The 24974-nt window shown below is 34.4% G+C and overlaps 1 protein-coding gene across 1 annotated transcript in view; it reads right to left on the bottom strand.

The window, feature by feature from the left end:
- Positions 1–11492, bottom strand: part of LOC149576063 (Radical SAM superfamily protein) — a 112327-nt gene extending 100835 nt beyond the window's left edge. The window contains exons 1-3 of the mRNA XM_089816226.1: positions 11055–11492; positions 10803–10878; positions 9939–10036 (exon numbers count right to left, since the gene is read on the bottom strand). Coding sequence (XP_089672352.1) covers positions 9939–10036; positions 10803–10878; positions 11055–11369 — 489 coding nt within the window. The 5' untranslated portion in view covers positions 11370–11492. The remainder of the gene's footprint in view (positions 1–9938; positions 10037–10802; positions 10879–11054) is intronic.
- Positions 11493–24974: the final 13482 nt, after the last annotated feature.

Raw genomic sequence — 24974 nt, 5'->3', positions numbered from 1 at the left:
TGTTAGAGTTGGTACAATGCAGCTTGTCACATCACAGGGATAGGATCTATTACTCTTGATGGAAAGATTTAAACAGATGATGTTTATTTTGTTGATGGTTTGAAACATAACTTGTTGAGTGTTAGACAGTTAATTGACAAAGGTTATCAATTGTAGTTCACAGAGAAGACTTGCATTATCAAAGATAAGGATGATAAGCTGATTGGAACAGGTACAAGATGTGTTTCAATTCAATCCTACTGAAATGACTTGTTTGGTTGCAAAAGTGGATAATAGTTGGTTGTGGCATAGAAGGTTTTGACATATAAACTTTGATAATATTGTGAAGGCTAGTAGTACATTTGCAGTAGAGATTTTCCTAGAATTATGAAGCCCGTTAATGTTGTTTGCAAGGAATGTATCATTGCTAAGTAGAAGAAGGTTTCATTTCCCAACAAGAAATTCACTACTACAAAGAAGTTGGAGATTGTTCATACAGACTTGAGTGGTTGTACCAAAACAAGAGGATTCTATGGAGAAAGGTACTTTATGATTTTTGTTGATGATTTCACTAGAATGATGTGGGTAGCATTTCTTAAAGAGAAATTCAGACATTTGCGAAGTTTAAGATATTTAATAATATAGTTGAGAATGAATCCGGTGTAAAGATTAAGTGTTTGAGATCAAATAGGAGTGGAGAGTTTACTTCTAGAGAGTTTAACATGTTTTGTGAAGAAAATGGAATTAAGAGACAGTTATAATCACCCAAGACCCTTGAGCAAAATGGGATAGCAAAAAGGAGGAACAAATTTGTATCAAAGGCAGAAAGAGCCATGATATTTGAGAATGATGTATCCAAGATATTTTGGAGGGAAGCAATTAATACAACTGTATACACCATGAACAGAGTGTAGTTCAAAAAAGGTACAAACAAGACTCTTTATGAATTATGTTTGGTCATACACCCTCAGTGAAGTATTTCAGGATTTTTGGAAGTGTTACATAAAGAGAGATGATGATATTCGTAAGTTTGATCCAAGAGGGGATGAAGGTATGTTCCTTCGTTATTCATTGAAAGCAAACCTTACAGATGTTTTAATCATAGAACTAAGACAATTGTTGACCATGCAAATGTGCAAATGTGAAAGTGGATGAAAAGTTTGGAGTTAAAGAAAGGATCTTGGATTATAATTCTGATGAGGGAGGAGATAATCCTAGATCTGTAAGAGAAAATAATGAAGTTTTCTTTGAGACTAACAATGACTTGCAGAATGATGTATGAATTGTTGAGCAAAGAGGAGAACAGAGAATTGAACCAAGAGAAGAAATAAGAGTTGAGATAGCAACTCCTACACCTAACAAGAATTTGGCAAAGAATCACCCCGCAGAGCAAATTATTAGAAGTAAAGACAAAGGAGTAATGACAAGAAGCAAAAAGTACATGAGGAATTATGTTTGATTTCTCAAGTTGAACCTAAGAGTGCCAATGAGGCATGCAAGGATGATCATTGGATTCAAGCAATGAAGAAAGAACTAAATCAAATTGTGAAGAATGAGACATGGGAACTGGTTCGTAGGCCTAAAGACAAGAATGTTATAAGAACTAAATGGGTATTCAGAAACAAGGTGAATGAACAAGGTGAAGCTGTGAGGAACAAACCCAGATCAGTGTCTAAAGTATATTCACAACAAGAATGTATAGATTATGAAGAAACATTTGCCCCTATAACCAAAATGGAAGCAGTAAGAATGTTCTTGGCTTATGCAAAAAATAGAAAATTTAAAGTGTAACATCAAGTCAGCCTTTCTGAATGCAAAACTTGAAGAAGTCTACATTGAGCAGACTGAAGGATTTCCTTTGACAGAAGAAAAGGATATGGTATGCAGATTGAAGAAAGCACTATATGGTCTAAAGCAAGCACCCAGAACCTGGTATGTGAGATTGGATAAGTATTTGGCAAAACTTGGATTTGCTAAAGGTACAATAGATAGTAACTTGTATTTGAAAGAAATTGAAAATGGCTTGTTGATTATTATGATATTTGTTGATGACATAATCTTTGGAGGTAATGATGAAGAAATGAAGACTGAATTTGAGATGAGTATGATTGGTGAAATGAAGTTTTTCCAAGGTTTATGGATTGTGCAAAACAGTGATGGTATATTAATATTACAAGCTAAGTACTTGAAAGATTTGTTGAAAAGATTTGGTTTACCAATGGTAATTGGTCACAAGTTATCTAGCAAAGATGAGACACCTACGGTTGAGTAGACAAAGTACAAATCAATGATTGGAGGTTTGAAATATCTAACTCACACCAGACTAGATGTAGCAAATGCAATTGGGATAGTAGCAAGATTTCAAGCTAATCCTAAGGAATCTCATTATGCAGCAGTAAAAAGGATATTCAAATATTTGAAGGGTACACCTGATTATGGATTATGGTATGACAGATCAAGTGATTTCACTTTATGTGCTTATACTGATGCAGACTGGGTAGGCAGTATGGATGACAAAAAAAACACCAATGGTGGAGCATTTTTCCTTGGAGGAAGACTAGTTTCTTAGCTAAGCAAGAAACAATATTGTATTTCACAAAATATAACAAAAGCAGAGTATGTGGCAGCAGCAAACAATTGCAATCAGATCATGTGGATGAAGCAGATGCTGAAGGATATTAGGAGAGAGTTTTGAGGACCTGTTATCATATATTGTGATAACACAAGTACATTATGTCTAAGAATCTTGTATTGCATTCTAGGACTAAGCATATATCTATTAAGTATCATGTTTTGAGAGAGAAAGTAGCAAATAAAGAAATCAGATTGGAATATGTAAGTGCAAAAGATCAGATTGCAGATATCTTTACGAAAGCTTTACCTAAAGATACATTTGAGTACCTGCGAGGTATGCTTGGGGTTGTGCCCATGCCTACTTGTGAATAGATGATGCAGAGATTGCGTCAGTCCAGTGATACAGAGCACTATTATTTGATTGGACTGAATGTTGATGCTTCCTATATGGGGGAGTATCAGAGATGAGCAAAGTCATCTAGGACTCTTGGTAGTTGGTCTAGAGCAGTGTCTTTGGACACTTGAGCTGATTAAAGACTTGGAGCAAATGATTGACATAATGAAGCCTTTCTCATTGATGTCAATGGGGGAGAGCATGCATGAAAAACATCTCCTTGGTATTATGGAGGAGAGTATAAATAGGAAGTATCATGTATGGGGAAGAAGATCCTCTAATGGGGGAGAGATTGAGATCTCCTATGTATGAATAAGGTAAAGATTGAGTTGTTGATATCAATGGGGAGTAACATTGAATGGGGGAAAAATTGAGAGTTGTTTAGTGTGAACAATTGATGCCAATCCTAAAGAAAGAGATGCAGAACAGAGCAATGTTCCAGTGAGGTTCAGATTTCATTGATGAAGAGTATTTGAAAAGATGAGAACAGCAGCAGTTACAACAGTGTTGTTTTGGTATTCTTGGAATTTAAATGTTTTTCATCTATGCTGCCATCAATGCCAAAGGGGGAGATTGTTAGCATGAATGTTGATGGTATTCCTTTAGGGGAATATCATAAGCATTGCCAAAGCATGTAGGAGATTGTTAGTATGATTGACATGTTGCATTTGTGACTGTGTTTGTCATTGATGTCAACATAGCAATAATTTTGTGAAGACTGGCAAAGTAGCAGACAGAGAACGAGGTCATATAGACAGAGGTTTGATGGTCAGGTCAAGCGCAGTTAAGGACGTGTTCTACATTGTGTCCTAATGATGAGGTTAAGTACGCATCAAGTAAGGAGAAGATATCCAGAAGATATATTTGATTAGAGAGTAGTATACAGACAAAGTATCTAAGAAGCAGTTTCTGATGATTGATTTGTATCTCTTTACTAAGATAGAATCGTGATATGTGACGTTGGAAAGTGATAGAGAACAGTCTGATGATGAAGTTAATGAGTCTGCAAGGTCTAGAGTCGCACGTGTGAGAAGTTGTAAAGATTGTGAGCCAACAATGTTGTGTAATTGTAACATAATTAATTATCTTAATGTGGTCCTATTATAATCAAGTGGGGAAGCCTCAAGGCCGACTCAAGGAATTTTTTTGAGGACATGGTATAAAGGAAGGACATTTTCCTTTTGGTAAACGTGGATCTGAATGTATCAAGTGTGTGGATTGTGCAAACAAGAGTAGAGTATTTGGTAAATGCAAGTAAGCGATTCAAGGGATTATTGGATGCGAAGTTGGTGATCTGGTATCGAGATCAGAAGAAGAAGAGCAGTCTGGTTGACAGGATAGAGGAAGAGGAAGAGGAAGTACAAGTACAGTTCATTTCTATTATTTTGCAAGGAATAATACAAAGATCAGTTGGACAGTGAGTTCAATGGTCTTGCCCCTGAAACTGTTTGGACAGTGGGTCCATCTGCCTTCTACAACACCTAACAGGGTTGGCACAACTCCTAACAGGGTTGGAATCTCCTAACAGGGATGCAAAGTCTCCTAACAGGGACTGATATGTACTGAATGCTTTTATTGACTCATAACCGGGTCCATCCTCTAACAAGGAATATTTATATTGGTACATCATTTTGTGGGTACCATCCCCATCGAGGTTTTCCCTCTGATCAAGGGTTTCCCTAGTTAACATATCTGGCATTATTATGTATGAGTATTTTGTTGTGATTGTTGATTATATTACTCATATGGTTAAGAATTAATAAGGTTGATAATGTTAAATTTTTCAAAAGGATCTACTGCAAACATATTAAGCACTGTCGTGATAATTGGTATGTGTTTTCCAAAGGCAGCTTTCCTCAATTAAATAAGAGTAAGACATGAATAAACATGTACCTTTAAGGGACATGTCTATTTGTTAATTAATAATTAATATTACAATAAATATAACCATTGTTATTTATTATTATATTAATTTATAATTAATATATAACCATAGTTATATATATTATTATTATATTAATTTATCTCATATAATAATAAACACATATAACTATATCTCATAGGTTTATCCAACTGAAGCTATCACACATTAACACTCCCTCTTAGCTAGGGAGGATAAACATAAGATCATATATCACCACAATATAAAAATATCTTTGATCAAAACATATTCAATATTTTGATATCATGTGTCTTGGTCTCCCAGAATATTGACATTAGATATCCACCAAGTACTAAAAGAAAGTTTGATATCATATCTGATATCAAGAGTATTGGCCTCCCAAAATATCAACGACATTCACCAAATACTCAATAAGGTTTGATATCGCATTTGATATCAGGAGTATTGGCCTCCCAGAATATCAACAATATTCACCAAATACTCAATAAGGTTTGATATCACATTTGATACCAAGAGTATTGGCCTCCCAGAATATCAATGATATTCACCAAGTACTCTTTGAGTAATGGCCTCCCATAATGTTGAGATGCTAGACATTCACCATATACTCAATTGTTTGATCTCATAATACAAATTATCGTAAGATCATCACCTTACAACAACTTCTCCAAATACAAGTGATGGTCATTTGAAAGTCGTCACTTCCTCATGATATACACAGGGAGTAAGCCCATTAAAATCACATGGTCAAGATGTATAAATCTAGGTCCTCTTGACTATGGCAATTTATTGATCACTAGAGAATCCATCTCATCACGGTTTACTCCCTCTTAATCAATAACACCGAGATCACTGAAGATTAATAACATCCTCAATATTCTCCCTCTCTTTCAAGGTTGCCTCTAGTAACATGTCAGGCTCCCTTTGAATCTCAATCTTCCTTTTCCTGCAATAACATTCTCAGAGGAAAAGAAAACAAGGAACATAACTCTTATAATATAAATAAGAATAATTTGTATAATATAAGATTATTCTAATTCAATATAGATAAATATCTAATTTAAAGATATACTTTAATCTATACTCACTTCTATTTATAAGAGGTTATATTACCATCTTGATGTACATCAACTAGTTCTTTTACATTTCATAATGTCAAATTATTAAATTAAAAGATGTTACACATAGATATATTTCATGTATTCCTGCTATTTCCATTTACATACAAAACAATAATATATTATATCTACCTTAGAATCGCTACCCAGTACTTCTATTACCTTAGTACTTTACTAAATGTATGTCCTTATGTTGCACAGTCACAAATCCCACATCATCCAATAATGATCTTGATCCTTATCACCATTGACATTCTTGCAGATCATATTGCTTACATACCAATGCGATATCTAGTATAATCCCATCATTGCATTCTTGCAAGTGGTCGCAAAGATTACCACATTTTGATTGCATACATATCAAGGGGACAACTCTACAATAAGAAGGTGATCATATTTATTGCTATCTATGGCACATAAAATGCGTCGATGTTCTATTTATATCGGTGTCTACACTCTTGGGGTGGCATTATGTTACTACAATTTCATATCAACTTTATGAGATTGTGGTACTATTCACTAAAGATCAGGACATGTTGGCATTCAACATCTTTGAAATAACTGCAACCCATACATGCCCGAGCATTCAATGATACATGTGGTGATCAAGTCAGTTTGGAACTGTTGTGATATTAAATACGTGGCTTCAGTGATCTTCACACCCAACAATTAAGCGATGCATCTCTACATCATTGTGAACAGGCGGTCATAAAACTAGTGAATGTATGAAGGATCACAAGTGAATCTTTTTAACGTATCATACCAACATTGCATAATGATATATTGTTATATAGTTCGGGTGACCATACAACACCATCAAGTAACTACCATTCAAGATCAACATACAGATTTCCAACAGTTTAGATTCTCATGAGAATGATATATAGTGAATAGTTTGTTCGAAGCCATCCCCCTTGTTTCAACTCATGGACTGTACCATCATTTGTATTTAGAAACATATTCAGATACAAATTCCATCTGAGGCATAACCATATCTTCAGATCAGATACATAATTCATATCCTTTTGTGATTGTGTAATGGCAAGTTCACATAATTAGAACCATTGTACTACCCCCAAAATTGCAATGATGGAGGCTCATCTTGTCTACCAATTTAGAACCAGAATTACCAGTACTTTGCAATAAATACAACAGTGAAGTGATACATTTCTGTACATGCCAAGTCTAACCCATCCTAAAAGTCTAACCCATCCTAAAAGGTTCTTGATCGATAAACATCTTATTCTCATCCGCAAACCACTAGCTTGACATTGATGATATCAAACTTAGATTATCCAAAACAAGTGAAATCTTCACAACTTAAATTATATATAATTTCTCCGAGGATTGAAACGTGCTCTGGTACCATGTTAAATTTTTCAAGAGGATCTAATGCAAACATATTAAGCACTGTCGTGATAATTGGTATGTGTTTTCCAAAGGCAGCTTTCCTCAATTAAATAAGAGTAAGACATGAACAGACATGTCCCTTTAAGGGACATGTCTATTTGTTAATTAATAATTAATATTATAATAAATATAACCATTTTTATTTATTATTATATTAATTTATAATTAATATATAACCATAGTTATATATATTATTATTATATTAATTTATCTCATATAATAATAAACACATATATAACTATATCTCATAGGTTTATCCAACTGAAGCTATCACACATTAACAGATAATTGCTATAATAGTTGGATAACTGATTCACCCCCCAACTCTCAGTTATATTGGTGGACTTTACCTTCTAACATAACAATAACACAAAGATTTAGATCCAAAACAACACCAATTCTCATAATAGAATCATAAGATTTTCATCCAACATGCTCGACTGTAAGGCCTTCGGGGTTATGGCCAAATTACAAAGCAATTACAATAACAATTGTGCAAGACCTCACAAGATCCAAACACCAACTAGTCCAAGCCCAAAATTTGGTAGAAACCCCAAGAAGAATCTAAACTTGTGCTCGCAAGCCACCAAGTAACCTTCTTGTTTCCCAAGCCCACACTTAGCTACTAGCTCTGCTAAACTTCGCTCCTCTCAGCTACTCCATGTTGAACTAACTAACTCTAGACATCACAAGACTCTCTACTTATACTAAACCAAGCTAGAGGTTGGCCTAGCAAGTTACATTAAATAAACACTTGCATTAAATACACCTTCAAGCCACAAGTTTGCCTGACAGACTAAATTAAATAACACTTAGGACAGGCCCCAAGTTTACAATGCATAACTAACTCATATGACAAAATAAAAGTGTGTGCCCTTAGGCATAGGTCCATGTGCCATCCAATGATCCAAATCCAAGAGCGCACAAGATAACTCCCACGGATCAAAGCTCGCAGACAATCTCCAAAGCCTACTAGAAAAATCAGAAACACGCTACCAACAACCACCAAAACGGCTCTAACTCCAACATGATAACTCCAATCGTTATGCACACTTAGGAAAAGGTTCCCCAATATGCCTCAAATGCATCCCTAACCACGCGAACCATATGTCCACAAATTTGAGCCCAATGATCCTGCATATAGGATTGCTGACTACCGCAGGATGCTCCTGCATCACCAAAACAGTGGGCTGCATCACCAAAACAGTGGGACTCGGTGCTTGCACAAGCTGAATTTGCATATAACATTCTCCTAATAAAGTGTAGGTATGAGTCCTTTTCAAATCTTGTATGGTATACATCCTAGCCGAGGGTATGAGCTAAGAAATCTAGGTAAAATGGAGACAACGAGTGCTGAAAAGGAGAGCAAATATGAAAAGGAAAGAAGTCAATTTTAATGTTGGGGATTTGGTCCTAGCTCAGCTTAGAAAGGAAAGATTCCCAAGAGGAGAATATAAGAAGCAGAAAGCAAAGAAAATTGGTCCTTGTCGGATTCTACAAAAGTTCTCAAGCAACGCATATGTGATCGAGCTTCCGAATGACATTGGGATTTCTCCAATATTTAATGTTTCAGACCTATAACCTTGTAAAGATGTGGAACAAGCAATCCAGGATCCTGACATAGTTGAAGAACAGGTCATTGAATGCGAGCAACAGTTGCCAAAAGCCACGCCAAAGCAATCTGACTCAATCTTGGACACGAAAGTCATCATGAATATAATTGGTCAAATGGAAAGGGCGCCCAAATGAAGATTCCACATGGATGACAGGATCAAACCTATTCGAGTATGGAATTAATATTGAGGACCTCATGGACAGGAGCCCATGAACAATTCTTTTGTTCCCTGGGAGTCTGACGCAGAATCAACAAATCACCAAGAATAGAGTTCTAGAAGATAATTCTTTTGAACTGTTTTTATCTTAATTTTAGTTTGGTAAGATTTTAGATAACTAGTAATTATATAAAGTTAGTAATTAGTTCCAGATTTTGTGGATTAGGGAGTTCCAAAGTTTCATATAAATATTCTAAGTCTGTAAGCTTGTAAGACGGGAGTGTACGTGCGTTTAATAAAATAAATTCTACAATTTGGAGTGAAATTTTATTGTTTGAAAATTTCAGAGTGTCTTTTGTTTCTTGCTGCACACCAAAATGCATGGGCGGAGAGGTTATATACATGAAGAAAATGCAGGGATCAACACTCCAGACATGCTGGTTAAATTGTTCACAAGCTTACGGTTGAGTAGCGGACAGCGAGCATTTATTATTATGAAACCCAAGTTCCAATCTCATGACTTAGTTTTCCACAAAACAGAATATATTCTTGCTATGTATTAGCCAGGGTAAACACCTATTACCAAGTATGTATTAATTTTGTAATCAAATGGTCTTTCAGTATAATAAGAAGGTCTATATTGGGTTAATCTAATTATGGATTAAAAAGGTTTGATCTTGTCGTCAAGGACGTGATGTGCTAACTGCATGACACGCTAGTTGCATACTGTGGTTTCCTTTCTATAACAGGAAAAAAATTAAATAGTAATACAGAAGCAACAATGTTACCTTTATTGTTCCATCTGTAGCCGTCACAGCATGGTGAATTGGGGATCTTCCAACCTTCCACCCTGCATTTTTAAGATCCTCTCGAAACTTGAGAGGTACTTATCACAACATTGGCAACAAAATTGGACATTAGTTTCTTGTCAAGAAGTCAAACATACTTGTATCTTCTCAAGAATAAAGCTCCATTAAAATCATTCCATAAGAAAGAAACTGCACGGTTGTTGCCTTGCAACATTTGACGAACATGTAAATTTGAAAAAAAATGACCACAAAATTAGAAAACAAGGTCAAAAACTTAAAATAACAGCTTTGCCATCGCTTGTATGGGAATTACTACAAAAGAATGGAATGTGGATACGATACATATATAAGGTATTAAGAATATAAAAATCAAAATGAAACATTTTGTAAGTCTAGACGTTTGTATATTCCAAATTGTCACAAATATTCAAATTGAGCAACCAAATTAATACCAAGCTGATAAGAGATTCCCGTAACTGTCTTTGTCATTCTAATATTGGATACTCGAATACTATCCACAAGGTTGTGATGTGATGTGTACTCTCCTACGACTAACTTGAGCTAAAAAGCAGTCTAACGAACGTGAAATGTATTCAATCACAACAGAAGCAACGAATATGGGGCACAGTCTAACTCAAAGAGAGCTTATATAAGGTACATTGGAGCGCAATGGAAGCACCAAACGTGAATTGCATTCAAGCCCAACAAGGACTTAAACGACATAACATTAAAAGTCGCACCAATTTTGTTAAAACTTCAAAGGCGGAACGTAACTACATCAAAATTAACCCACCCAAAAATACAAATAGTACCACCCTAGAACTGTGAAGAAACTAATCTTACATTGACTGCATTCATCGAGATTTTTGGTTTTTACTTTGTACAGCAAATCATGAAGCTGTTTTCCTCTGTAAGTTTGCTGCAAGAAAGTAAGCTTATACATTAATTAAGCAAAGTCAAAAGATAAATTTTACCACGTAGGACTAAAATGTAATTTCTCCCATATGAAGATAGACGACAAGTTTCTTTTTGCATGGTTAGTTGATTAAAGGTCAAGCTATTTACTGAACAGTGGAGAACGGATTAGTTACTTACCTGGCCAAGCTCTTTAGCAAGTTCTCGAAGCTCACCCTCTGATCTTCCCAATAATATCTTGGCGACTTGAGATTTACTGTCTTTCGCAGGGGAATAATTTATTTTGTTTTTCGTTTCAAGATTTGAGGTAAGCACTTGGTTTGTGGTAAGATTGTTATTCACTGAAAGGCTGATATATCTGCAGGCAATTGCTGCCTTGGCTGGAACCGGGGACTTCTGAGATTTAACAAAGAGAGTATGAGATTTAGGAATGGAAAGTATATATTGGTTGGAATACAGGTCCCGCCATTGCCATAGAGATGTCGAGCACTTCATCTTTAAAGGATGAGAGATGTCCTTCTTGCCTCTGAATTTTGGTCGACCGAGGAGCCAGAGGGTTTTTAAGTGGTTTTAGGGGCTAGGACTGAAGATATTTATGTCGTCCAAGCAATTGAGGATACACTTTCGTAAGCGTGAAAACATTTGTTACATTAAAAATTATAATTTGTTTTGAAAATTGAATTTTTTTTAAAAGAAATTATAAATTTTATTAACAATTATTTTTATTTATTTAAGCAATGATTTTGTGGCATAGAACTTCTTAAATAAAATATTTTCAACATGTGTTAGAGGAATTTTTGGAGCTTTTATAAACACTATACTTATAGAAATTTTAAATCAATATTATCTAGTCATTGACAATGAAATATGTAATAGAAGTAACAGCTTTAGTTAATTAGCTCTTGTTGGTGAGCTTGAGGCGATTCACTACATTTGGCTAGCATATCTGGTTTGGTGACAATGTCAGCGAAGTGTAGGAACTAGCTATTTGGCGTAGATTGCATTGGAGAATGAGTGGCATTAGATAGGTCTCATGGGGGATCATTGTAGAACAAGTTTTGAGGCATTTGATTTGGCTAGGGAAAGCTAGCACAATTTGTAATTTTGATGCTTCTATGAAGTGTCTGGTGATTGTGCAAATGTTTGTTAGATCACTGAGAGGGGGGCTGAATCAATTATGTCTAGTTGTCATACAGTCCCTTCAAACAATTTCAGTGCCATCAAAACTTCATAAACGTTAACATCAATCACTTAGTGATATCATTAATTAACTTTGTCAACCAATTTATTTGAAACTATTAACTTATTGTTCTTTGCATTACCAGGCATTAGTAAATTGCTTAGTGATTACCAATTATAAACTTAGTTATTACCGAGTTGCAATAAACTATAAAACATGTAAGACAACTTGCAACACAAATAACATTCACACATTTAACACCAAGACTTTAACATGGAAACCCTATGAAGGGAAAAAGCACTTGGGACCAGTAACTCAAAACTATTCATCTTCTGAAGTGAGTTTTGCTAGGAGCCAACCTTGCTAAAGGTTGCATACACGTCATTAATGTGACCTTGTTAGAGGATTCACAAAAAGATCATCTAAACCTTAATTATCATTCCTTGTCCTTGACTAAAGAGTGGCCTAATTTAAAGGACTTACAAACACCACTAATCGATGTTACCATATAGGATTTCACAGACTTGTTAGGTCCACTCAGTACTTTTGACATTTTTTGCTACAATGAAAAAGTAATAGTAAAATGATCTGTTAAGAATAGAAACTACCTTTGCTTGTCCAGATCTTTGTTCCTTGTTCTTTCTCTATTTGATCTCTCTCTTGGATCTCCTTCTACTCTATACTTTTGACTTGGTTGATTAACACCTTATCTTTCTCCAACTCTGCTCAATTCTCCTGGATCAACTATCTTCTTTCACCTTCTTCAACTTCACATTCACAACAACTTAACACTCCAACAATATGATCAGCTTCGAACAAGCAACATTGGTAGCCTAAAACTGTCTTAATCACCTCCTTAAATAGTCATCTCCAAGCTTCTAGATCCTTCCATCTTTTTCCACTTAATCATAGTCATTGATATTAGGTTCATACCAAATTTCCAGATTCAAAACTTCATATAATGAATCTAAACACTCAAAAGATATAACTTTCATAGAACTTTGTGCACATCCTTATCCTTCTTCAATATCCATCATTAGATTCTTATTGAATTTTCCCAGTCATTGATCTTGTAACAAACTTTGACTCGTGTCTTACACCATCTCGAACTTTCCAAATTTTCATCAAAAGTCGGCCTTAGATTTCAATTCTCCAAACTTGTTCTTCCAGTTGTTACTCAACAAACATAACATTTACTCAAGTAATATAGAACTTGATTTTTAGTAGACTTGATTGGGCAACACTGTATTTCTCTTTTGCTTTTCCAATTGCTTAGGCAATACTGCAGTCACTCACTAGTCTCCCTTCATTAACCTTGCAACTCAGTTACGCTTGTGTTCTTCAATACATTGCAACAATATATGATTGTAAAACAATCAAAGTAGTAATACATTATCATTGTCCAATGCATTAAAGTATCCTTTAAATACCATACTTATCAATTATGCCTTCATCATACTTTCTTCAAATCCTTTTCACCAATCAAATGATATGGCACTCTACTAAGTTAGCATAATGTCTAGCCAACGAAGACTTTGACATCAATGACAATATAATGACTGATATGACATGCATTCATGGCATTACCAATTACATTATCAATTGGGGCTAACAATGTTGTCATTAAAATGATGCATTTGGATCTAGCTTGCATAGCACGTTATAATTGGAGATTGTGTTATTGGTGGATTATGCTCTTGCTTAATTTTGTAAGTCATGCAATCATGTGGATCATGATCTAATAGTGTTGACTTGTTCCATTATTTGATGCAATGCCTATATAAGGAGATGATTCCTTAGCTCATTTCATCATATTAGAGATCATCGAGTGTCGGCAATCTAGAGTGTGATTGAGGAGCAAAGAAAGCGAGTAGGCAAGTTGCAAGAGATTACATTGTAGATTGTTGTTATGCAAAGCTTGGTAATAAGATCATATATTTATACTGTGATAAATTAAGTTTAAGTCTTTGGTTAGCTTGGATATCCTTGGGACAATATGTGTTTATAAACATAGACACAACTTGTTGTTGAGATTATGAGTGTTGCACATATTGCATAATATTTTTATATTGTACTATTTTATTTTATTAGGTAATGTTGCACCTAGATGAACGTGCAACATGTAAAGATTCCCATGGGATATACTTGATGAGTTGTGTTGTAACATTGTGATAATATTTTATGTAATTATTTAATATTGGGGAAAAGAAATTAAATTTCTAATATTAAATGTGAGGTCAATGGGTTAGGTAGCACATGGTTTATGTAATACCACTTAGTGGTTTTGTGGGATTTGCTACTATATAAGCAGCCACAAAAGTAGTTGTTGATGAGAGAAGAGAGAAGGCAAAAAGGGAAAGTCAAGTAGGACAAGGCTTGACAGGTTAGCTAAGGGAGTATTTGTGATGTTGGAAGCATGACATGAGATGTGTGGATTCATGTGTGTTCACATGGATTTCTTGGTTGTGGCTATGGCTTTGAAGGCTTCTATGGTTGTATTGCAATGGTGTTTTTGTTGAATAATACATGGTGATGGATGCTTTTGGAGGTTGGGTTTTTCCCTTAATGAGGGTTTCCAGGGGTATATCGTGTGTCACATTTTTGTGGGTATGTTGTCTATTCTCTTGCATGTGGATTTCAATTGTATGTTTATTTCAGATCTATTATGGGTTATGTGGAAATGGTTATATTATTTCTTGCAAGTTTCCTTACAAGTGGTATCAGAGCTATGGTTTTATTATTGTAACCCTAGATTGAATTCATGGGAATGCATGAGGATAAAAGAAAGGGCAAGATATATGAGTTGTTTATTGTAGATCTGAGGGTTTGTTGTTATGATGGGATATTGGCAAATTTTGGGCATGTGAAATTGTTGGACAAATGGATTTTTCGGATGTTTCATTTAAATGAGGGTTTTAGGGGGAGCTTGCAAAAATGAGCTCCTAGGCAAAAATAGACCTCACCATTAGATCGAGGTCGATGTTTTCATAAATTTTGATATATAATACGCCCTAGTTTGGCCATGTTCAAAGGAAATGAAAGGAGTTTTAGTTTCAGCCCATGATGGCCATCAAATTTAATCTCGTCGAAATTTTTCATCACAAAAAAATTGTAGTGAAAATGGTAAAAAGACTATCTTAGTAAAACAACCATAACTTTCTCTTAGGATATCGGATTTCAAACTTCTTATAGGCATTGGAAAGCTAATTTAGAACTCTACAACTTGGTGTAGCTTTGGTTTTATGATTTTGATATTTTGTCAGGTTTTAAGAGTCTAAAATTCAGATGTTGTTTATTTTGAGCACAGATTAGGGCATACCTTGGGCATACAGAGTTAGACTTTGGACTTCAAGTAGTCAACATAAAGCTTTTGGGGAGCTCTACACATTGGTTCAGATTTGGTGCAAGTTTGGCATGGTTTATTTGATGATACATTAATCTAAATAGTTTATGATATATATTGACTATGGTAGCATTGTGAGTTTATGACATTGTGTGTTTAGAGATTTAAGATTTGATGTCATTGTATACTCAATTCATATTTCAAATTGGTCTCATGATGATATAGTTATTAGTGTTTGGTTTGGATATGTATGATGACTTGTTGGGTCTACAACTTGTGTAGTGTTGTAAGTGGTCTATACTTACAAGTTGCATTTATAACTTAGTTATGGGTTGTCTTTGCCCATTGATCTTTCATTATTGATGCATATTTAGATTGTGGCTTGGATTTGGATTTTCTATGCCCTAACTCACATGATTTGCTGATTTATTTTTATGTGGAAGGGATGAGAAGTTGTTACAAGGTATAGTCATGGTGGAGGATTGTGGTTGACTATTTTATCCTGACAGATTGGACATATTGAGAGTCAGATGCTCGGTTCATGGATGTGATCAAGGTGCTATGGATTTTGGCATGACATGATTGGATATACATGTATCCTTGATATTCATTGATTTGGATTTCTAATTTGGTTATTTTTGAGGATCATGGTTATTTGGTTTCTTTTGAGGAGCTCATGATGTGCACTATGAGTTCTTTGATGGTTTGTTGCCTTGGTTGATTCTCATGGTTAGAGGATGGTTTTTTATCATGATGTCATGGATAGCTTGGATACATGGTTTAGTGAGAGCTTGTGACCATGATGGGGTGACAGTGTAGGATTAGTCCATAGTTTGGTTTGTATCTTCTTGGTTTGGAGATCTTGGTTTCACTTGGTATTCACACTTTGGTTGTGTGAGTGTAGACCTATGAGATCTTCGTGTAGGAGATGGATTTATATGATATCATGAATGACTTAGTACCATGGTTGAGTGGGAGTTTTTTGGCATTGATATATTTATTGAGTGTTTGTAGATGTTGGAGGTTTGTATTAGATCCAGTTGCTACAGAAGTGCCTTTGACATTTGCATGGTGCACTTGTTATCTTCATAGTGTCTGAAGATGGTTAGATCTTAAGGACTTATGGGGTTCTTGGTTATCTTCATGGTGTGTGGAGATGATTCTTCATGGTATGTGGAGATGGTTTTCTTCATGGTGTGTGGAGATGGTTGCATTTTGAGGACTTTTGGAGTTCTTGGTAAAGGTGTGGTTTATGCTTTCATTTGACATGTTATCCTTGGTATGAAGATGATTTCATTATTATGTCATGATATACCCTTGATGCATGTTTAGAGTTTTGACATGTTATACTATGTTCATATGGAGCATGTTATGTCTTTGGTTGAGATGGTTTAGATCATGTTGTCATGTTTATGTTCCTGAAGCCATGGTTGGAACTTTAACATTGATCTTGGTTTAGTTTATTGGTATTGAGTACATTGATCATAATTTGGATACTTCATGATATTGCTATGTTGCATTTGGAGTTGGCATGGATTAATTGGTTACAGGTGCTCATGGATACTTAGAGATAGTGGTGATGCTGATTTCTCTTGGATTAGAGAAGTATTTGTTGGGACGGTTGATAGTTTTAGCAGGGAGTCCGAGGGGCAATCACCTACTATGGACTTGAGAGGAGATTTTTCTTAGATGAGTCTTGGTTGAAGACTTGGATATCTTGATGAGCATTCTCATTCTCCACTCTTGGTCTACTTGGTGGTTTGCTACTTGAGAGGTATATCCCATTGTTTCTCTCAGTTGCATTATGTTTATGCTTGTCTTTCATGGATATGGATATTGAGCTATGGTACATGAGTTAGTTCTGGAGGGTTCATTTGAGAGATGGTTTAGCATTGGTTTTCTCCATTTGCATATGTTGTTATGCTAGTTGAGTTTGGGAGATGGTTTAATATTGGGCATATTCCTTGGATTAGGAATGATTATTCCTTAGTTTAGGAATGGTTTATGAGTTTGATCTTCTTGTGAGAGTCTTAGATCCATGATTAGTTATATGGTATGGTTTGGGTGTTGTTGTGGCTTCTTGTTGGGGTTTTATGGAGGAGATCATACTTGCATAGTTTACATCTAGAGGTGTGTGTAGAAGCACATGATACATGTTATGATTTGCATGGTTTCTCTTTAGTCTTGATTATCTTCTTGGATATTTGATTTTTCTCACATTGGATTTGAGATTGGTTAGAGATTGTGATCACTGGTTTGTGCTCATGTATGTCATGTGAGAGATGACATGGTTATTCCTTTATCTCTTTCCTCTGTTGGCTGTGGAGAACTTGGGAGACCATTGGAGATTGGTTATGAGATTTGTTCTTGTAAGTTGTTGGTTTATGTGTTGTGGATGTCCTTGAAACTACATAGATTCACATATTTGAGATGTTGTGAGTGGATTGGTTATAGATTTGACATTATCTTTTGCAATGGGAGCTTCTTGGTATATATGTGGTAGGTATTGCTCTTGAGGCTTGTGATTGCAGGTTACAGATTGGATATGTAGGTGATGTGAGATTCATTTGGTATACCTTTGGTGGTATGGATAGTTGGATTGGTTTGGCACTTCTTGTGGGTGTTATTTCAGTTATGGATATTTTGACAACTACAGATACATGTGATTACCTTTGGATTAAGTTTTTATGCTTGGCATTTCAGTTGGTACTAGATTTTATGATCTTCTAATGTGACAGGTTGGGTGGCTTTCTCTTTGGATGGCTTCTATGTATGTTCGGTAGCAATGGCATAATAAGAGGTGACATCATTCATATTTGAGATGCTGGATACTTTGATTTTGTTGTGGGTACTAGGATGGAGCACTTCGTGTACTCTGATCCATGATGGTGGATGTGTTGGGAGGGGTTGTTCCCTTTTTCATTTATGTGGCTACAAATTGACCCTATGCAATGTATACAACAAGTGGGAGATTGTTGAGATTATGGGTGTTTCACACATTGCATAATATTTTTATATTGTATTATTTTATTTTATTATGTAATGTTGCACCTAGATGGACGTGCAACATGTAAAGATTCCCATGGGATATACTTGATGAGTTGCATTGTAACATTGTGATAATATTTCATGTAATTATTTAATATTGGGGAAAATAAATTAAATTTCCAATATTAAATGTGGGGTCAATGGGTTAGGTAGCACAAGGTTTTAGCATAGGGTTTATGTAATACCACTTAGTGGTTTTGTGGGACTTGCTACTATATAAGGAGCCACAAGGGTAGTTGTTGATGAGAGAAGAGAGAAGGAAAAAAGGGAAAGTCAAGTGGGACAAGGCTTAATAGGTTAGCCAAGGGAGCATTTATGAAGGTTGGAAGCATGGCATGGGATGTGCGGATTCGTGCTTGTTCACATGGATTGCTTGGTTGTAGCTATGGCTTTGAAGGCTTCCATGGTTGTATTACAATGGTGTTTTTGTTGAATAATACATGGTGATGGATGCTTTTGGAGGTTGGGTTTTTTCCTCAATGAGGGTTTCCCAGGGTATATCTTGTGTCACATTTTTTTGGGTATGTTGTCTATTCTCTTGCATGTGGATTTCAATTGTATATTTATTTTAGATCTATTATGGGTCATGTGGAAATGGTTATATTCTTTCTTGCAAGTTTCCTTACACTTGCTTTGTATTTTTAATGTCAGATTGTAAAGCATAAAGGAATCATGCTTGGGCCCCTCAGATATGTGTTGCATTATGCTATGCATTCATTGTGATTTCTTTTATTTAATTCACATTGCTTCCTAGTCGAATCTAATTCACAATTTGGTGTTAGGCATAGTTTGAGATTCAATGGTGTATACCTCAAATCATCTTTGCACTTAGCAAATTGTTGGTATTGTATGAGTTTCACTCTAAAGCCCATGGAAATTGGTATCAAAGTGATAATTTGGCAGCAATAGAGAAACTTTGTCTTGATCCAATGATAGATAAAAAAGAACAAGTTCATGAGCAACAAACTAGGCAAGCTAGGATTGATGGTGTGTAAAGTGGTTGTAAATTTGTGTGTATGTGTGACTAATTGTAGGAACATGAGTAGAGATTAGTGGCATTAGAGAGTTTTGATTTAGAGGATTGACTCATTAGTCGCAAAGTAGGTTACACTATTGTCCATAATGAGATGGAAAATTCAATTGAGGTTCTTAACACTCTATGTAAGAAGGTGAAGTTCTTAAAGGAGGGTCAGTCACTCCATCATGCAATTTTGCAAGGAAAAACTCAAGGATCTAAAGGTTCATTGCATAATGATTCTTCTTATGGGGATCACAATGATAAGACTTTGGAAAACTTCTTTTGGGATGTTGAGGAGTGCTTGTCTAGCTTTCCTAAGTTGACTGACATGGTACAAGTAAAGAAGGTAGTTGTGTGTTTAACAAGAAGTGCAGAGCTATGATGGAAAACTCATTTGAAAAATAAGCAAGCTAGTAATAGGTGAGATTGAATAATTCTTAGTTAAATCTTAAGGAAGCTATCTAGGATCAATTTTTTCCTAGAAACTTTGATTGGGTATTCGAGAGATATTTGATGAGTTGAAGCATATTGGAAAAATCCATTTCTATGTCTATACTTTCTAGGTGTTGGATTTGGAATGTACTAAGTTGAATTACTTCAATATGTTATACTTGTTCATGGATAACCTACAACCATGGGCAATTGAAGAGTTGAGGTGATAGAAGGTGCAAACACTTGTTGAGACAGTGATGGTGGTGGAAGGTTTGCTAGATTACAAGGGTGATGCAACTAAGGGATTTGGTGGAGCCAAATATGATAATGCATATTGTCACAGATAGTTCTAACCTAAGAATAATTGTTGTAACAAAGTTCTACATTAGAAGAATGGTGATAGAAAAGGAAAGGCCAAAAAAAATAGGGGTAATGCTCCTAAGAAGGTAAATGATCATATTCTTGTGAAGGATAAGAAGACAAACTAGGACCACAATTATTTTATTTATAGGTAACCTAGCCATTCAACTCAAGAATGTCCACATTGAGTAAAATGAGTATAAGTTTGTTAATGTGATGTTGAATAAGCCACCAACACTACTACCTTTGTGGTGACATGTTGATCATTACATTAAGTTAGAGGTTTGTGCAAGGCCACCTACATGAGCTCCTATGCTGCCTATCAAGACCCAAGATGAAAAAGTTGAAGAGGCAATTGAGTGAACTCATGGAAGTAGACTACTTGTAGTCATTTAGATCTCCTTATGTTTTCCTAATATTATTTTAGTAGAAGAAAGATTAATCCCTTTATTTGTATGTCAACTAAAATGCACTAACCAAGCTAACGATTAAGAACAAGTAGCTAGTACCTTTGATTGCAAACACTTTTGAGAGACTTATGGAGCCAAGGTACTTTGCAAGGCTTAAATTTTGAAAAGGATACTATTAGATCTAAATCTCTCTTGATAATGAGGGAAAGACAATGATCACTATGTAATATGGATCATATGAGCTCTTTGTCATGTTGTTTGGCTTAACAAATTCTCTAGCTACTTTCAATACTCTTATGAGTGAGATATTAATTTTAGAAATAGGTAATACTGAGAGGGGAGGGGGGTGAATCAGTATTCTAAAAACTTTTTCCCATGACTCAATATTGTTAATTGTAGTATAATATACACATGAAAGTAATAACAATGTTGAATAGTAATATTAACCATATAGAAAGATAACTCATAACACCATATTTTGTTAACTAGGGAAACCTTGGCCAAGGGAAAATCCTGGTGGGGATGGTACCCACAAAATGAAACACTAAACAAAAGTATCATATAAAGGATGTTGACCCTGTTAGGATTCTATTAAGTACATATAGTATCTTGGTCCTTATTAGAGAACTAGGCCCTGTTAAAAGCCTCAGCCCTATTAGGAGTTACTTCAACCTTATTAAGAGTTGGTATATACAATTATAGAATGTATGCAAGATGAGCCCACTGCCCAAGCATGCAATTATACAATACAACTCCTTATACAAAAAGAGATAGATACAAAAACCTCTTACTATTGATATCTTCAATATTTGATCTTTACTTTCACTTCTCTTTGCATACGTCTCATCTTAGATCAGAATTTGAATCATAAATTTCACATAACACTTCACATATCATATACAAATTACACACTACTTTGCATAATATGATCTTTCATTTATATCTTTACATTTCACAAAACTTTGTCCAGTCAGCCTTCATTGCTTTACACACTTAACAAAATATAAAATTAAATTTTTCTCTCTCAGGGTTAACATCTAAGATGTCGTCCCTAATTAGTTAAGTAATTATTTTGAAACCAAAACAATTCCTAACCTTTAATTGGTCTTTTACCATTATGCTATGTTCTACTATGTTCACTGCCTTTACTGGTGTTTATTGCATAACTCCTTATGTATTGTCTGTACAAACTTGTGCACTTAGTCACATCATCCTGACATACTATACTACCTTTCCTTAACCGCATATGTGCCAATTATCACTCAGTCATCCATACACAACAAAACTATTCCTATTTTGCAGGATAACTATCAGACACTTAGACAATTTTCCATGTCTAACTTTGGAGTTTTCAACTGTACATAGTACCTTCTTACCATAAGATATATGTTGTCATATATGAAAACTCCATTACTATACTAACTTGTCTTACTTAGCCATATTGCCAACAATATCCCCCTTTGGCATTGATGGCAACATATGAGAAAATTGGCTAAGTCCCAAAATGTTGTATAAACTTTACAAAACTTGTGGCCTTAACAAAATTTTCAAAACTTCAAAATTCAAAACTATGGATCATTTTGATTCATAACCATCTATCATTATCTTTGATTTTACATAGATAAACTCCCCGTTTCTATATACTCTTCTAAAACATACAATTTTCCTATATACTTCCCCTTTGACATCAATGACAAAGGTGTCAAAACTTATTTACAAGTCAAAATTTGTGTTACCTTGTCTTGCTTAACTTGAGATTCTTGATATGCAATCTAAAAAATTAGTCTTCAGCCTATCAAGATTTTTCTTCTAGGTGTCCCTCATGACCTTTGTGGTGCTCAAAAGTGCACACAGTGCATATAATGCTACCTCAACTACATTAAAATCAATATAAACAAATTTCTCATAAGAAGTCTTAGCAATAAGACATTCTTCCAACTGCTTCTATAGCATACTAATTTTCAGTGAGAGATGTTCTCTAAATATAAAGAACCTTTTGGTTACCCTTTCCTTGTTTAGTTGACTGATTCTAATAGCATCATGAACTCTCGATATGTCAGCCTCAAGATTCTCAATGTTTGTATCAGGTTGCTACAATCTAGTTGTGAGTGCTTGGCGCTCATTCATTCATACTGAGAATTCATCATTAATATATTTTTGATAGTTATAGGACATAGTGCATTGTCCATATAAATTATTTCCTTCTTCCAAACAACTCCTCAACTCCTTTATACAAACATCCAATGTCTGCAAATCATTGCACACATTTGTGCAAACTATATCAAACAAGTGTGCATCATGCTTCATTTTTGTCGTGATTGATTCATTGTTTGATAGAGTAGTAAACTCCACATCAAAGAGTTTCACCATTTCTTTGGGCTTCTGCTACAAATATGGTTTTATCATCTTTGAAGTGACCGTGTTCTGCATTCTTTTCAAGACTTCTCCCAAATTTCTTTCTAGACTTCTCATGATCTTGTTCCTTTCTAATAGCTTGCTCAAAGAAGATATGATACCTTTCTACTCATCATTATCATCAGATCCTACTGATAATATTGGGATCAAGGTTGATTTACCTTTCACAGGTGTAGCTAGCAATATATTCACTTCATGTTGAAAGATTACCTTGTCCTCCTTTGTAGTCACATGTCTAAGTTGTGGCTTGAATGAAGATTCTTGCATCACAATTTTCCAGCCATGCTTAATTTTCTCCTCAGTTTCCTTTTCCTTTCTTCTTTTATCCTCTTCCTTTTTCTTCCTTTCTTTCTCCACCTCTTCTTGTTCCTTTCTCTTTTCCTATTCTTCATGTTTCTTCCTTTCTTCTTCCTCTTTTCGTTTCTCCTCTTCTTCCTTTTCTTTTCTTTTCTTTTTCTTCTTCTTCATGTCTTTTCTTCCTTTCTTCATCTTCTTTGTCTTGTTTCTTCTTTTTCTCTACTTGTTCTTTCTTCTTCTCTTCATCTTCTTTTCTTTTCTTTTCTTTTTCTTCTTTTTCTCTTTTTCTTTCTTTTCTCTTTCCCTTTCTTTCTTTTTTGTTCTCGCTTCTTCTTTTGTAATGATCCATTTTTATAGGTCATAATAATTGTCAATTACGGCTATTTGAATTATGGGATTATTAAATACATTATCATATTTTTATTATAATAAATTAAAAACAATTTAATTTCTTATATGGAAATCCCATTACTTCCTCTAGTTACTAAGGTCATTCTCATATGGTAGATTTATTGTGTGAAGGGCACATGAAGCATACTACATGTAATGTCCCTCAAGACCTAACCTTAGTATTGGTATAATTTGTCATGTGCCCAAATTTACTCTTCCTTTCCCTTCCACAAACTCCTTATCCAAAAATATCTAAATACAGAGCAAGAGATGGAATTTGCATGTTTCAATAAATATAATTTATTTTCTTTAATACCAATATTTTTGTCAATCTATAATTATTATGAAATATTTATATGTTCATTACACCACACACACATACACAAACAAAGCACATATTTATTTCATAACTAATTACATTTATATATTTATTACTTATTAATTTACTAGTATATTTAAGTTATTTTATATTAACTATATAATATCTATTTTTATTCACTAATATTAAAATATTTCATAAAGTATAATGAGCAAAAAAATATATTTTAAAATAAAAAATAAAATTATATATATATATATATATATATATATATATATATATATATATATATATATATATATATATATATATATATATATATATATATATATATATATATATATATATATATATATATATATGACTTGTTCTTAATAATATTATTCTTAAAAGTCTTATATTTAGGAACATAAATTCAAAAGAATGACTTAATACCTTCTTTATAATTTAGTATTCTTAATCACGTAATTATTCACCTAATTATTAACATATTTAATGTGCATAGCAAAGCTTTAATAATGGAAACAATATTGAGTTCATGCCTTGTATATATTATTGGTCCCTGCCTTTTAAAAGGCAGGGAACTAATGTTCCTGTTAGGCCCCCCCTCGAGTCGATATTAATTTTTGCAGACAAAAATTAATGTTATTTTCAAACTTTCTAAGGTATGATTTTTAGAATTATTTATGATCTATTAATTTAGATTTTTTGATTGGTTCGCAGATATTTTCTTGGAGAATATCTATATTTTCATTGGTAAAAAATTAGAAAATTTAAAGGCAATGCTAGCGTAGCATGTATTAGAAATAATAAAGTAATTAAAGTTTAGCCAATGAAGTTTCCAGACCGTCTCCTTTATTTTCTTGATCATCGTAGCACTATTTTGGG

Source organism: Cupressus sempervirens, chromosome 1 (genome assembly GCF_028749045.1).
Source record: "Cupressus sempervirens isolate cs-2001-9-10 chromosome 1, ASM2874904v1, whole genome shotgun sequence".
NCBI lineage: Eukaryota > Viridiplantae > Streptophyta > Pinopsida > Cupressales > Cupressaceae > Cupressus > Cupressus sempervirens.
This window is presented reverse-complemented; position numbering and strand designations above follow the sequence as displayed.